The sequence below is a fragment of the Gopherus evgoodei genome, chromosome 1 (assembly GCF_007399415.2).
Source record: "Gopherus evgoodei ecotype Sinaloan lineage chromosome 1, rGopEvg1_v1.p, whole genome shotgun sequence".
NCBI lineage: Eukaryota > Metazoa > Chordata > Testudines > Testudinidae > Gopherus > Gopherus evgoodei.
Window position 1 is genome coordinate 299,792,857 of NC_044322.1, and position 17,246 is coordinate 299,810,102.

Here is a 17,246-nt window from a genome sequence, read left to right on the forward strand (position 1 = left end):
TGCAGTAATGTCTTTTGTGTTTTGACATCAAAGTGTCTTCTGTCTGCTATTGTCGAAGAGGAAAAAGCAGATGATGGTCACAAATCATTTCCTTCAGAGACAAGTTGAATTAACAGAACATGCTCCTGAATCACTTTGAACATATTGATGGGACTCAAACAAGAAAAATCTCTCATCAGAAAATATAGATTTCCCCGCAGGTCTACACAGCATCTTATTTGTCTCTCCCTCTGCTCTGCTTTATTTCACTGTGCAATCATCTTGCTTCATTCTTTTTGTGAAAGATTCTGTGAAGAATCATGGAGCACTGACTGATATCCTCCTAGTCTCTCATTGTGTGTCACTTTTCACAGCTTCCTGTTAACACCATGATTCCTGAAAGACAGAGTTCATCTGACCTTAGGAGTGGGGAGAGAAGCTCCAATCATGCAAAGATTTAACTTCATTGCTATGAGTTGATGCACTGAAAGCAATGGAACGAACGACTCATGGGAGTAATACAAGACATGTTCATAAGACCTTGCAGGATTGAGGCAAGACTCATCCTCTTTTCTGAATCTCAGATAAAAATGCTTCCCTTTTACTTGTTCCATTTGGGGGGACAGAAGGAAAGCGGTGAAAGGTTTTGGTGCCATCCAAACCATTACAGAGACTCTTCATACAACTCAAAGGGGTCCTTTGGATGGCAAGTGGAGTTATAATTATAGACTAGAAAACAGCAAGATCAGCAGCTGTTGTTGCTTGCTTGTAACTGACAGCAGTGAGGGACTTGGCAAAAACAGACTTCCAGAAGTGGAAAGAAATTTTAACCTCTGTGCTTGTCAGTCCACTCCTCCAGGGTCTCAGTAGTAAGCAAGCCCCAAAAAGCCTCTGTTCCGAAGGTGAAGAAGGAGCAAAGACACTGTTTCATACCTGAAGGCGTCTTCACTGGGGACATTTAAGGAAAAGAAAAAGTCTGGGATTTTCCTTCATGGTTGGGCTGCCACATCAGAATAGCAGGTTAGTGTATACAGAACATACTTAATATTGTTTTTTTTAATTGGACTTAATCTGTACATTTGAATCCCTCTCTCCACCATAATATAAAACAGGAAAAAAAATTATAGAAATTTGATAGTTAATGGTGCACGTAGGTGTTATTTATTTGTATATGTTGTAATGTATCTACAATGTTATTAATTGCCATCCTTTTCTATGGTGGTTTCTATTTAATTGTAATGCTTCTAATCCTAAAGTCTGTACCTGGACAAAACTCCCATTAACTTTGTGAGTAATGTTAATAGAACAACAATATTATTTTGTTTTTAGACACCAATGCCAAAGGACTTCTGGTTGCCTTAGCAAAAGTACAATAAAATATAAGTCATGGTAACAGAGTAAATTCCAGAGAGGTAATCAATACTGAAGGGAAGGAAAAACAGGATTATAGGTATGGGTCAAATTCTCTGTTGATGTAAATTGGTGCAGCTGCAGTGATATGAATGGAAGTGTGCCAATTTATACCAGAAGAGAATTTTGCCCTATATCTGCTAATGAGGTAAATAATAATAAAATATCTATATAAGGTATTTTATAGCACCAATAACCATAGTATCTAGTGCCTAGTATTTGCAAGAGTAAAGCCATGAACCATGAATATAGATCTTATTTATACCATGTCTTCCCATTGCTATGTATTGTATTTTATATATTTAAAAAGTATAATGGAGAGTATGAACATGTTCCCAGAAAAAGACACAAGCAGAGCATCAAATCTGTTCTTCTTGTGTTGTGAAACATTTATTTCCATATGAAGCGAAAGAAAATAGATATACTGTGATCATTCACTCTCCACTGGTCTAACAGCAATTATACTTAGTTTTACTAATACAAAAATAATGTGATAGTGCTCTTTAGATAATATCCCTGAATTTATTGTGGCACCTGAAGTACAAATCCTCCTGGGGGTACTCATAGTTTCAGTCCTAGCTAGGGCTATAAGTGTGCTAACTTGGCTTTCACAATTCCAATAGCCTTTCACTGGAGGTTCCCACTTGTTGCCCCATTCATATTAAATTTCTTTTCATCACAACCATTTGTTGAAGCCACTTGTTTGGTTGGGAACTAGAATTGAGGCTGTTGACTTTTAATCTACACTCCTCATGCTGACCCCCAGGCATTCTGGCATGCAAGACATCACCTCTACCCACTAATCAGCCAGGATGTGAGCCTTTAGTTGCACTTATCAGAATTCAATTGAAAAACGGATGTGGAAGAAAAAATCAGCAATAGCACATCTATCATTTAGAAGCCAAGGAATAACAACCATATATTCCAGTATTTTACAAGCTGCCAGGCCATTCTTCACAAAATCAGAACTCTCAGGAGAGACCATGGGTCAGAAATGGAATTCTTATGGATTCCCTTCCCCGTGTTTACTTCCCCTATGAATAAAAGAAGAAATTGGCAATTTTGCAGCTAAATTTTCATAGTTTATTTTGTGCTCAGCATCAGAGGCCTAGCCAAGTTGTCCACTATCAGGCAGCTCTTATGGTTTGATAATTCTCTTTTAAATTAAAGTAAATAGCCTACAGTGGCATAAAGAAAAACATGCAAGAGTGGCATTTATGCTAGAGCAATGTAAGTGACTTTATACAATCATTAACTGGAGATTACTGCTACTGTGTCCATCCACTTCCTTCCTAAAATGCTGAGCAAAGTTCTCTCCATATTTGTAGTTAAAGTACACTTCTCACCATATCCCTAGGTGCATAAACAACAAGAAGAGCTATACAGCACTTTGACAAAGTCAATAGGAAAACATTCTTACCACTACCAAATAAAGCTAAATTCCTAGCCTCCACTCAGGCTGCTAGGGTTGCCAATTTTGGCTGGACATGGTTCCTGGAAGTTTTGTCATGACATAATCTTAAGTAAAGATTAATCTTTAATTCCTGGAGATTCTAGCACAATCCTGGAGAGCTGGGAACCTGCAACGTGCTCTGTGAAGACCTGAGAAAAATAGCTAGGTCTTGGACTGTGACCTAACTTGGCACTGCACTGTTGGAGCAGAAGAAGGCATGAGGACCCACCAACAGACTGTCCTACCACTAGCTACTCAAATATCAGGGCTCTTAGAAGAGCCCTTGTCATGGTATATTCCCCACTCTGAACCTTAGCGTCCAAAAGATGGGGTACCAGCATGAATTCCTCTAAGCTCAATTACCAGCTTAGTACTTGTAGCTCTGCCACCAACCAGGAATTCAGTGCCTGGTACACTCTGGTCCCCCCAAAACCTTGCCCTGGGACCCCCAAGACCCGGACCCTCTGGATCTTAACACAAGGAAAGTAAACCTTTCCCTCACCCGTTGCCTCTCCTAGGCTTCCCCTCCCTGAGTTACCCTGGAAGATTACTGTGATTCAAATCCTTGATCTTAAAACAGAGAGGAAAATCCACCTTCCCCCCTCCTTCTCTCTCCCCCTCCCAGACTCTCCCTAAGAGAGAAAGTAATCCTAACACAGAGAGAAATTAACCTTTCTCTCCCCCTTCCCTCCTTTCTCCCCACCATTCCCTGGTGGATCCAGACCCAGTCCCCCGGGGTCTCACCAGAATAAAAAACAATCAGGTTCTTAAACAAGAAAAGCTTTTAATTAAGAAAGAAAACAGTAAAAATTATTTTTGTAATATATGTTACAGGGTCTTTCAGCTATAGACACTGGGAATACCCTCCCAGCCTAAGTATACAAGTACAAATAAAAATCCTTTCAGCAAAATACAAATTTGAACTCCTTCCAGCTAAATACACATTTGCAAATAAAGAAAACAAACATAAGCCTAACTCGCCTATTCTACCTAGTACTTACTATTCTGGACATATAAGAGCCTGTATCAGAGAGATTGGAGAGAAACCTGGTTGCACGTCTGGTCACTCTCAGAATCCAGAGAGAACAACCACCAAAATCTAACAGCACACACAAAAACTTCCCTCCCTCAAGATTTGAAGTATTCCTGTCCCCTGACTGGTCCTCTGGTCAGGTGACAGCCCGGCTCACTGATCTTGTTAACCCTTTACAGGCAAAAGAGATATGAAGCACTTCTGTTCTATTAACTCTTACTTATCTGGTTAGTGACAGTCCCCAAGTGATTCACTTGCTGCAATGACATAAAATGGGAGAGGCAGTCCCTAGATCACATTGGGGTATATAGATAATACCAGAGCTGGATGAAAATGGGCAGGGAAATTCATGATTTTGTTCTTCTGTGTTTTCTGTTGAAATTTTGAACAAAAAAATTCAACAAAATTGGAAATTTTGAAAAAATGTCGTGAAGTCCTAGTCATACACTTGAACCGCAGCTTGGAGCAAGTTGGAGGCTAGTAGAATCTTTGAAAAATAGGTACTGTATGCTCCAAGTAGCTGACACTGCCAAGCAGGCAGACGGAAAGGTACTACTGCCCTACTGGACTTCCTGGATGGTCTTCAAGAGTAAACCCTATTGCAATAATCCAATCTGCAGGTCACAAATACACTGCTAACTATAGCTATATATATATGGGTTCAGATGCACTCTAAAAACAACTGTCAATTTCTTGCTTGTTTTTACTTTTCTAGAAACATCCTGCCAAGACAATGACAGTCACTTACTCCAGTAAAGTAGCAAATGCCACCTTCTTTGGATTTCACAGATTACTCCTCAAGTGGAAAGGCAAGCATCTACAAATTGCTGTACAGGGAATTATTCCTTTGCTAGTCTTTATACAGCAATAAGTGTGTTGTACAGGTACATCTGTTTCCATGTAACATATTCATGTCTCCTTCTTAACCAGAATCAAATGCTATGTAAAAGGGACAGTCTCACACTTCAGATCCTTTGGCTGATGACTGATTTTGTACTAAATAACATGACCTTTTGCTTAGACCCTTTTTAATGTCATTTATATCTCACATGATTTTTGGAATGTTAAATTACTGTTTAACCATCATCTTCAAGTGATTCTAACTTCAGCCGCATACTAGCTGATGATTGTTTGTGTATATGTCATCTTCCAAAATGTTATGCCATATAAACATCTGCAGGACTCCTATGTCAGTACATGGTCTTTGCCACTCAAACTCTGCACTGACTAAATGACCTGTTTTGAACTGCTAAGTCTAGACATATTATCATACTTATGCGTCTATGTCATCAACAGTTAATAGATGGCAGTTTCATAGGAAATGCTGAAAGGTGATTATTTTATGGTCCAGTTATGTAGCCCTTGCTCACGAAATGGCAAGTTGGGTTTGTCTGAGTAAGAACTGCAATAAAGGCCAGCACAAGACCTATGTGACACTTAGGTCCCAATTAATTCCTCAAGTGTGACTTACGTGGGGTGTACGTCTCATTCTAGTCCTCTGCCCAGGGTGAATTTCACTTTGGTGAAGACAAAATTTCTTAATGGAATGAATAAAATAAGTGGGATGACTTCAAATTACTTTTCAGTCCCTCTTTAGAACTAGAATTGAAGCTCAACATTTTTTTTTCGTGCAAATCAAGTTCTTTGGACTTACTTTGTCTATATGGGCAATCACTAATCTTCCAAAGTATACAGGAATACAGCAAGGTATAGTTGGTAGCAAGACTAAATCATTGGCATGTAAAGAAACAACAACAAAAACCTTTCATTTAAAAATAATCTATTCTTACTTTAAAACTGTACATTAAAACTCTCCCCTTTATTCAGTGTACACTGTGGAAAGCATTCTATATGAACAGCCAGATTTTATTTTACAAATGTAGAACAACCCCAAATACTTGCCATGTATATCTTTTATATGGGATAAGATAACTGTAAGATTTTATATATAAATAAAATAATTGCTTATGTTTAAGAATGTTGTATTTCATTAGCTATCATTCTACACTGTGCTCCATTCTTTTTTCTGCCATACGGCTTATGGTTGCCTTAGTTTAAATATATTTGATTTTTTGTGCATTTTAACTTATGGCCAAGACAAATTTCTTAATAGTAAATGAGATATACCCCCTGATGTGGAAAGAGTAGAGTTTTCGCATAGCAGCAAGTACAGATTAGTGCCCCTTTCCAATTTCAGAAGATCTGATCAGATTACTTTTATTAAGTAGTCCAGTTGAAAAATGGAAGAAAAATACATTTGCTGAATAGTTTGCACCAAGACCATTGCTTTGTATTAGGTGGCATACTACAGGTGAACAGCACAAGTGGTTTTTGTCACTTCAGTAATGAGAAATATTTTATGACTAGTGAATAATATTCCTCCACCTGTCAGCTCCCTTATTACATGCTACAAATATTAACACCCTAAATGTTCATCAATTTAACTCCTTAAAGATTCATCTATGCACATTAGCCAAGATCATTCCTAGTTTCAGTTATCTGGTTATTTATACTGAATTGTCTCACTTTATATCTGAGGTTTGCAGCGGTATTACAAAGGGATATACATTTTATTTTTGCTACAGATTTTTTCTTACAGGAAGCCAAAAACGGTTCTTTGAAAAATTATCAATTTACTGTGACAAATATGCTGAACAAATCCCAGTCACCTTTGTTCTTGGTAAGTACAGCATACCTGTGGAAAGACTCCACAAAGTTGCCTCCATTAGGATGTCACAAATGGCAATGCATGGAAGTATTTCAGAGCTGAAAGGCATGTTGGAAATCTGTCTCACAATAAAACCACTGCCATCCATTAAGGTTGCCTTAAAGTCAAATTGCTTTTGTCAAGTCAACACCGCAGGTGCTTGAATTATTACTTCACTATTGGAAGATTTAAGTTTTTATTCACTAACTCTTTGTTTAAATAGCTATCTGAGCCTGATCCTGTGAAGTGAGTACCCTTCACTCCCATTTCAGTGAATGGGAGTTGCGGGTGCTCAACATCTTGCATGAGGCACTTAGAACCTTGCAGGATTCGGCCTTTGGAATGTATCATACTGTGCATATTTTATAACAATTATTCTGGCAAATGAAGTTACCTTACAGCCTAGATAACATCCTACGGAATGAACTAAAACTCAACATTAGAGGACCTGAGTATGTGTCAGTTTTGCAGTAAGAAGGTGATGTTGATATACTTTTTTAACACACAGGATTCTATGTTACTTTGGTGGTGAACCGCTGGTGGAACCAGTTTGTGAATCTGCCGTGGCCAGACAGACTTATGTTCTTGATCTCTAGCAGCATTCAGGGAAGAGATGAATACGGACGCTTACTTAGGAGGACTCTAATGCGTTATGTGAATTTAACTTCCCTGATCATCTTCCGCTCAGTGAGCACAGCTGTATACAAAAGATTTCCAACCATGGACCATGTGGTAGAAGCAGGTATTGTCAATTTCCTTTTCCCAATAAGCTCTGCCCTTTTGACTACAGATGGGGATGTTGGAGATCTGCCTTGTATTTTCTTCTCTTTAACCTCTTGTCCCTGTCAGACCACCCCATGTGAAAGCCACTCACTGGCAGAGAAGGATTAGATAAAATGCTCTTAAGAGTCCACCATTGCTAAATTATTTATCTTGGTCCATTTTAGAACAAGATGAGGCCCTTATGACTAAGCATGCTACATCTCCTCCGCACTCAGCCTCTCTCAGTCAGGGGAGTGAGAGGATGACAGAGTGAATTTTAAAAATATATATATTTTTTTTTTACAAAAAAAATTTTAAAAGATTTTTTTATTTAAATCAAATATGAGTTTATTTTAAAACAACCCAATTTAAAATTAAATTTGAAATATTTACAACCTATGTTAAGGCCTAAACTTGCTATAATCTAATAAAATCAATTAAATTCAGTTAAATGAATAATATTAAATATTACATCCTTGCTGCCAAAGCTTCAAAGAAAGTCAAACCACTGAAGTGGTGGACATCACTGGCTGAGCACTTGGAACCAGAATTTGTTGAACTGCTAAAGCTTTTGACAGCTTCATTTCAGTTTATTCAACTAATACAGTTGATTAACTAGTTCATTCAACATTAAGGAACCAGTTGGGAGTCAAAATAACAGGAAAACTTGATTTTCTCTTCCAATCTATGACTAAAACTGAGGTGTGAGAGGAGGAGATCTGCTAGTTCTAAAATCTTGAAGGACATGGTGACCATAAAAAAATCAGTTCATGTCACTGAATTAGTTAGTTTTAAATGCAAAATATGTTTTGATAAACTTTTTTTCCCTTATGTATCCAGCACACTTAAGGCAGTTTTATTTAACTAACCAAAAAAAAAATTAATTCTAATACCCATCCAAACAGAGATTGACACAAATCACAAGTAAACAATCATCATCCAGTAAATAAAAAATGCACCATTCACCATTTTCTAACATAATACAAAAATAATAAATAAATGTGTACAGATATAGTGTATTCTCCTCGTTAGCAAAAAGAAGTATCACATTTGTTGTAAATGCTATATTTAATTGCAAATCAACACAATTTAATGGTTACCAACCAGTGATAATTAACCTTTCTTTAGGAAAATAACTAAAAATTCCAAACGCTAAACAAGATTAAAATCATGGTTTAAACTATTATTTTAGTCTGTTTGATTTAAATCAATCCACTCTGGAAGCTGGGTTTGGGAATGGTACCTGAATGTGTTGCCTGGTAGAATACAACATCATTTATAAGGAAATAGGCCAGCCCAATAGGTATTGTCATTTTTGTATGGTGCACGGAATAATGAGATGGAATGTTTTATTCCTTCTCTTAGGAAATGCCCTTTTCTAATGTTCTGGTGACTTAGTTCCCATGACCACCACTACACCTCATAAGAAATGGGTTCCCCCCACCATCCTTAAGAACATGTATTATCCCAATGTCTACCAAGGAGCATACACATGCTTCAAGGCAGAAGCTAGTCACTAGCTAAGCCAAAATAAATTCCCTTTCCAACCTCCCTGCTGCACAGTTAAGTGCATGCTGTGATCTTATAATTTCTTGTGAAGTGTTTGGAATTGGCTGTTGTCAGAGTCAGGATACCATACTAGATGATGATTGGTCTGTTCCGACAGGGCAACTCCTGTGTTCTTTCTATGGTGTCTTGTAAACTGTATTATTTTGAGAAACAACAGTAGGTTATTGATGTTATGCTATGTTAAAATATGTTATATATACACACGAGAGTTTTAGAATATTTAAGAAAAAACTCCCAGCCTATTGCATCTTTCTTATTGACAGAGCCAGCTCAGGTTGATGTCTTCCTTTTTCCAAAATTGTGTTGAATTTGGAAATCCTTTTCTTAGCATTTTTCAACAGCAAGTTGTTTACCTGAGCCTGAGAGGTCAGTGAAGCTTTTATCATTCCTCCTAGCCAACTACTCTTAATACACATAGCACAGGAAAATTACAGCAATTCCTGCAAGTTAACCCACCTCTGCCTCTCTTTGCTAAAGACAGCCTGTTTTTAAAGATACAGTGTATGAGTACTGCACATACATTGCTGTAGATTGGTGTTTCTTAACAGGTGGAGAAAATATTCTACCATATGGTCCCTGAACAAATCATGACAATATAATCAACACTATACATCTGAATATATCTTGTCCCACAAATATTTCGCAGCTACAGTACTGAACACTTGAGGTGAGATTCTGCTAATCTTTTTCATGTTGAGTAAAATACAATACTCCATAATTAGTCCTATTCATAGTTAGCTATGGCTTTGTGGAACGGACTACTTGTTGATCCTGCATTCAATATAAGCAATGGTGGCAGAATCTGACCCTTAAAGAGCATCTGTAATTATTGAAACCACTTGTGCCAATTTTTCACCTCACTGTCAAACTGAAAATTGTTAAAGCAAAAATATTTCTACACATTTGCTTTTCCTGCAAGCATATTTCATAAATTCATAGATTAGATTTTAAGGCCAGAAGGGACCATTATGATCATCTACTCTGACCTCCTACATAACACAGGCCATAGAATCTCATCCAATGATGCCTGTCTCAAGCCCATAATGTCTGTTTGAGCTGTAGTGTACCTTTTAGAAAGATCTAAAGATGCAAGTGATGGAGAATCCTCCATGTTCCTAAGTAAATTGTTCCAATGCTTAGTCACCCTCAACTGATAAAAATTTGCATCTTATTTCTAGTCTGAATTTGTTAATTCAGCTTCCAGACATTGGCTCTCATTATGTCTTTTTCTGCTCAAGTAAAGAGCCAAAGAAATCCCTTCCCCACTGAGGTGCTTGTACAGTACAAGTCACCTCTTAACCTTCTCTTGAATAAACTACACAGACTAAGCTTCTTAAATCTCTCACAGTAAGGTGAATTTTCCGAATCAGAAATCTCTCTTTTAGCTCTTTGTTGAACTCTTTCCAATTTTTCAAGATCCTTTTTGAATTGTGGACACAGTATTCCAGTAATGGTTTCACTAATGCCACAGACATAGGTAATATGCCCACCCTCCTCCTAGTTGACATTCCCCTGCTTATGTATCCAAGGATCATGTTTTCTCTCAGCTACAGCATCACCCTGGGAGCTCATGTTCAGTCAGTTACCATGACCCCTAAGTCCTTTTCCATGTCAGTGCATGTCAGAATACTGTATCCCAACTTGTAAGATCTACAGTCTTTGTTCCTAGATGTATGACCTTGCATTTCAGTGTGTTAAAATGCATGTTGTTCAAATGAAGGCACTTCAACAAGTGATCTAGATCACTCTGTATAATTTACCTGCACCCACCATTATTTACCAACTTTGATTTTTTACTTTCTTCCAGAGCATTGATAAAGATATTGAATAGCTTTGGACCAAAAACAGACTCAACTATAAACATCCCCATTGAATGATAATTCCCCATTTACAGTACTTTTTGCCATATATCAGTCAGCTAGTTTTTAATTCATTTAATATGGGCGACAGTGATTTTGTATGGATTTTGCTCATGGGTAGTGCATCATGGAGGCTGGGGGAGGCTAAGCCTCCCCAAACCTCCACTAATGCTCCCTGCCATGGCCCCGGACTGGGCCACAGTGGGGCTCAGGGCTCCTCTGACCGACCAGGGCTCGGGGTGGCTCAGGTGAACAGACCAGGGGAGGCTCAGGTGAGCGGGCCAGGGCTCAGGGCAGCTCAGATAGACCTCCTCCTGCCATGGTGGGGGACTCAGAGCTCCTTTGGCCCCAGTGGATGAGAGCAGGGGGGTGGAGTGGGAGTGAGGCCTTGCCAGAAGGATCGGGGCAAGGGCATAGCCTCCCCGATTGGGGGGTTCACGTACCACCCATGATTTTTCTAATTTTTCAACAGAATGTCACACAAGACTAAGTCAAATGCCTTATGGAAGTCTATGATATCAATACAGTTACCTTTATCCACCAAATTTTTCTTCTCCTAAAAAAATTACATTGTTATTTTGAAAAAAACAATATCCCATAACACCATGCTGATTGACATTAATTATGCTATCATCCTTTAATTCTTTACTGATTGCATCACAAACACCTTTCCATGCTTTTACCCAGAATTGCTATTGATGCCAACACTGTACTTCCAAAATGCGGGACAGACCTCAGTCATCCCAGTCTTGAATTGAGCCTCTGGGGCAAGTCTCTTCTCCTCCCCATCCTTCCGAGGGCCTCTGAGGGTATGTCTACACAGCAACTAGACACCCAGGGCAGGCCCATGCCAGCCCACTCAGGTTCATGGGGCTCAGGCCATGGGGCTGTTTCATTGCTGTGTAGACTTCTGGGCTTGGTCTGGAGCCAGGGCTCTCCAGCTCTGGGTACTGCAGAGAATGCTGGGCACACTAGGCCAGGCAGCTGCTGCAGCTCCTGTTCCTGTTCCATGTGGGTGCCAGGAGCTGAGTCAGAAACTGCAGTTGTTGGCCTCTGCCTGCAGCAGCACTGTACACTGCCGGAGGTTGGGGGCGCACAAATGGTATGGACACGAGGAAGGCAGCAGCAGAAGGGGGCTTCACTGCAGCCAGCAGCAGCAGCACTATTTCAGATTTCAATGGGAGGGGCAGTTGTCAGTGGGGGTCCAGAGACAAAGGGGCAACTGGGCTAAATTTGAGTGGCGTTGTGACTCAGTGCACCAGGTCAAGTTGCCAACCAGTTGGAGCACTACTCCATCCTGGATTTCAGGTTCCAGAGTGACGCTCCAGACCATTCCAGCAGCACTACTTCCCTGGTCGAAACATGGGATAAAAGGTGTCCCATACTGATTTAGTAGTAGGGGAAGGCAATTTTTGATTTAAATAAGGGATATCCCTTATAAAACAGAACTACTGACAACCCTAATATCAGCTTAACTGGCCTATAGTTACCTGGGTCATCCTGTTTACCCTTTAAAATATTGGCACACCATTAGTTTTTTTCCAGTCTTCTGGAACTGTCCCAGTGGTCCAAGATTTGCTAAAAATCAGTATTAATGGTTCATGAGCTCCTCAGCCAATTCTTTTAATAATCTTGGGTGCAAGTTACCTAGTCCTGCCAACTTGCAAATGTTTACCTTTAATAGTTGCTGGTTTACACCCTCCCTAGTTGATTGAACAGAAAGTATTTCCTTTATCACTGTAATGAAAATAACTAGTTCAGGGCTACTTGGAGGCTTGTTTCACCACAACCTTCATCAATGATTAAACATGCTCATACTGTAGCAATCCAGTACATTCAGTGATAAGGACAATGCTCCCTGCCATTAATGTCACTCAGACAAACTGTTTAATCATTAATGGATATAAGCATAAATATCATCACTTTAAAAATAATGGCTGTGGCACATAATAGTCTAGTCTCCAGTGGTCTGTAACACTTTGGTCTAATTGCGGTTGTTGGGTTTTGTGTGTGGTTGCTGGGTGGTGTAGGTAGCTTGTGATATCCAGGATCTCAGACTAGATCAGGGTGGGCAAACTTTTTGGCCCGAGGGTCACATTGGCCTTTCGAAACTGTATGGGTGGTTGGGTAGGGAAGGCTGTGCCTCCTCAAACAGCCTCGCCCCTGCTCCCTATCTGCCACCTTCCACTTCCCGCCCCCGACTGCCCCCATCAGAACCTCAACCCATCCAACCCCTCTGCTCCTTGTCCCCTAACTGCCCCCTCCTGGGACTCCTGCCCCAACGCCCCCCAGGACTCCACCCCCTATTCAAGCCCCTCTTCTCGCTGTCCCCTGACTGCCCCCCTGCCCCTTATTCAACCCCCGCCCCCTTATCATGCTGCTCAGAGCAGCAGAAGCTCGCAGCCCCACCGCAGCCAGCCATACCACCCACGCTGCCCGGCAGAAGCGGCAGGCCTGACGAGGTTGCGCGGGAGGAGGATAGCGTGGGAGGGGCGGGAGTTAGCTTTCCCAGCTGGGAGCTCAGGGGCCGGCAGGATGGTCCCGCGGGCCATAGATTGTCCACCTCTGGACTAGATGATCCCACTGTTCCCTTCTGGTCCTTATGGGTCTGTATGTTAGTCTCTATCCCTACTGATTGAAACATCTTTTTCATTATCTTGTAGTGGCAAGCAGGGCCAGCAGAAAATCAAAAGCTCCAGAAAATGTTACAGCAGGTTCCATGATTGTGCCATCAGATTTTTTGGCTACCGCTGCTTTTTTATTATTATGACCACTAAAGCTGGCAGCAGAACTGCACAGACACTGTATTCTGTTGTTAACTGGCAGAACATTTCAAAAGTGCTGCATCTTTCTGTTGAACTCTCACTTTGTTGACTCACTTGAGGATATTGGATACTTTTCCTTTTTACTCATCAAAATCAGTAGCACATGTTCTAGACACCTTTTCAATACAGAGGCTGTAATATTACTGTGCTTTGTGTTTTATTACAGTAACTGTAAAAGAAATTTAACGTGCAGTTATGCCCAGCAAAACACTACTTTAAAATGTCATGTTCTTATTAAGACAGCTACTCCTATCTTATCATCTTACTTTATGTACATAACTAAGTTTTTAGTATCTCATTTCTTTTATTCTGTGTTGACTCATGTACCATTAGGAAAATTGGAACTGAAGGTCTGATTGCAAAATCCGTATTACTTGTGAGAGTCAAGAAAAAAAATACAACTTGATTTTCAAATTCCAGATTGAATTTGCAGCATTTAAAGTCTGAAAAACCATCATTTTCATTTCAACTGAGAAGATTTTATATGGAAATTACTAAAACAATAAACCTGAAGATGGCATATTTAACCAGCCACTCCTTCAGATATCTCTGCATTTTAAGATTGCCAAACTACCGATTATATTTAAAGTTTACCCAAAATACTGTAACCACATGACTTTATAGACTAGGGCACAGCTCTTTGCTAGCTCCTGTATTGCCAGGTTACCAAATGCTGCCTGCCCTGTTAGTGATTGTAGAGTCTGGGTCTGCACGACAAAAGAGAGTTTACAAAAGGCTCTCATGTTTGAGCACAAACTACCCTCTCAGCATAGAGCTTTATATCAGGTGTCCTGATTTAACCCAAATTGACACAACATGGCAAAAGTATCTGTCAGCAGCCCTTCCATACATCTTCATGAGCAGTAAACTCAAACAATACAACCCAAAACTGAGCAACTCCAATGTTATCCCAGCCAACTTGTTTAAAGTGCTCATTTTACATAATCCCATCTTTACCTAATTAGCTTCCACATGGAGTACCTCCTTAGATTGACTCTGAAGCCTGGCTGGGAATTAACCCCCCTTCCACCTCAGCCCCATCCTGCTGTCTGGCCTGATGTGGTCTCCTCCTAGGGACACATTAAAATCTGTTCACCCTGTTACAAAAATATAGTGACACATTAACCCTGGGATACCTTAAATGGTGCAGTTATCTTGTACACATGGAGAACGCACTAATAAATAGTTCACCTCTCTGCCTCTGTTTCCCACTCTATCCTTGTCTGTCTGGTCTATTTAGGCCCCAATCCTGCAAACACTTAAGTATGTGTTTAACTTGACTCCCAGTAGTAAAATTAAGCATGTGTGTATAATTGTTTGTAAGACTGGAGTCTATGTGTTTGTATAGTCACTAGCACAATAGAGCTTCAGATAGCAGTTGGGACCTCTAAGCATTACCATCACACAACTATTTAAAATAAGAACCACTTTTTTTGGTTACTTAGTAAGACTATTTTAGCTGCAGCATTTTGAACAGAATGGAAACGTGAGAGCTAGAAAGCGGGGATATTGCAATAGTCAGGGTGAGAAATAACTCAGGCATGAAGGAACCAAGGAACCAATCATTTCCTTCATGGTTAGTTGTTTTCTGAACTCTTCAAATGTTTATAGTTCACTTTTGTTTACTGTCAGTTTCTAGTAAATTTCACTTTCTGGTTCTCAGGCAGTAGCACAATGCAGGGATGAGGAGGTTACAAATGCTGCAGGGGGGGTGTTTACTGGTATAAAATGGTTTATAATTGTAAATTAATGGAAACAATTCTATTGTTCTTAGAATTAGTAAAAAATTGTTTTTCCCAAACCTACCTTTGGGACCAGCTTTTACCTGACAGTGGCCAGGCGAGATCACTCCACTGCATGGGGAAAATATGAGGTTCCCAGACCATTAATTGAGTAGGAAGTGGGGAGAGAACAGTGGAACAGGCATGGAGAGGTCACCTCCCTAATCCAGAGTATCCACTTTCTGAGCAATGTCCCCTTGTCTCTGGGCCAGCTCTGGGGCTACCCTGTTCCCACTTCCACTATATGCACAATGCTACTCCAGTGAAGCTATGCTGCTAGAGACAACCCTGGCTCTACCTCCTTCTGACCCTGGAATCTCAATATCCTTCTAATTGGGGGGGAGGGGATTGCAGGTAAAGTGAACCCAGAGATTTGGGATTTCTGAGCAGAGTTCTCTTTCCCTCTCTTAACACTACTGAATAAACCAAAAGAAAGAAAATCCTGCCAAGAAGCATTTTAAGGGCGGTAAATCCATTCTCCACTGAATTTGGTTTACTAAACACTTTTATTCATTATTGCCCATTCACTCCTTTGAAATTTTAGTGAAAATTTATCAGAGTCAGAAGCTCCTGTGACCCCACCATAACTTTCAACAAGTTTTAAGACACCACAAAGCAATTACTGTTGAATGATAATCTTTCGATATTATTTAGTTTCTTCTTGTCTAAAAATAGAACATTAAATCAGAGTGATGTGTGTAATACTAGTATAGTATAACTGCAGTACTTCAGCAGCATATAAGAAAATATGCTCATACTCCAATACGTCTGTTAGTCTACAAGGTGCCACAGGGCTCTTTGCTGCTTTTACAGATCCAGACTAACACAGCTACCCCTCTGATAAGAAAATAAGTTATTTTTAGACTAATGTATATTATCTGAGAGATCTAGCTTTCTATATAAACCTGGAATTTTATTTAGGTAGATGTTTCAAGGAGGCTGATGCTCTATATTGGGAAGCTGGGTCCACTACAGAGAAGAATGGGAGAAGGAAACTAATGGGGAAAGCTATGAGTAGAGTTCAATATAGTTTATATAAATACTACACAAACACCATGTTCAGAATCAGTCTGGTGCTTGGAAATTAATGTTCCATAAAAATCTATTTCAATACTTGAGCTCTCAACAAGGGAACCAATGATTTGCAAACTAACTGCACCTTGGGACACTATGAACCAGCTATTTTTCTTTTGTAAACAGGTTTTATGACAGTAGATGAAAGAAAAAACTTTGATCATCTTAAGTCTCCCCATCTTAAATACTGGATTCCATTTGTCTGGTTTGGAAATCTAGCATCTAAGGCACGAAAAGAGGGTAGAATTAGAGACAGTGTAGACCTTCAGACACTGATGAATGTAAGTAGGAAAAATAAATCTACAGAAACAGATACTGAAATCACTATGCATTGTCTGTTCACCTATATAACTTTATCTATTACATACAACTTTCCAATCTTTTCCGCCCCACCTCAGTGGACTTGCTCTAGATTTATACCAAGTGTGATTGTCTGCGCACATACTATGCATAAAACCAACTCCATCACCAAGTGCTTAATGTGACAATATTTATATACATGAGAGATAATTGACTGAAATTCCAAATCAATGAGCAAAATTCTGTTCTAACTTTCACTCCTATAAACTGAGAGTAACTCCACTGTAGTTAAAAAAACCCCAAAAGATGGAGAAGTTGTTTATCTTTGGGGGGCTTATTATTTTAATTTAATTTTTTTTATTTTAACAAAAACAGTCTGCCCAAATATACCATGAAACAATCAATAACCCTTTTCTGTAATGTAAAGCATATCCTCCTGCCAATATCCGTGGACAGCATACAAATTTGAAATAATGGAACAAGAGAGAATTTGT

The 17,246-nt window shown here is 39.6% G+C and overlaps 1 protein-coding gene across 1 annotated transcript in view; it reads left to right on the forward strand.

Annotated features, from left to right (window-relative positions):
* The first annotated feature begins 831 nt into the window (after nucleotides 1-831).
* BEST3 (bestrophin 3) overlaps nucleotides 832-17,246 on the forward strand; it is a 36,171-nt gene continuing 19,756 nt past the window's right edge. The window contains 7 exon segments of the mRNA XM_030548751.1: nucleotides 832-999; nucleotides 4,591-4,686; nucleotides 4,688-4,719; nucleotides 4,721-4,759; nucleotides 6,461-6,555; nucleotides 7,091-7,324; nucleotides 16,579-16,733. Of these exon segments, the coding sequence (XP_030404611.1) occupies nucleotides 4,609-4,686; nucleotides 4,688-4,719; nucleotides 4,721-4,759; nucleotides 6,461-6,555; nucleotides 7,091-7,324; nucleotides 16,579-16,733 (633 nt within the window). The 5' untranslated portion in view covers nucleotides 832-999; nucleotides 4,591-4,608.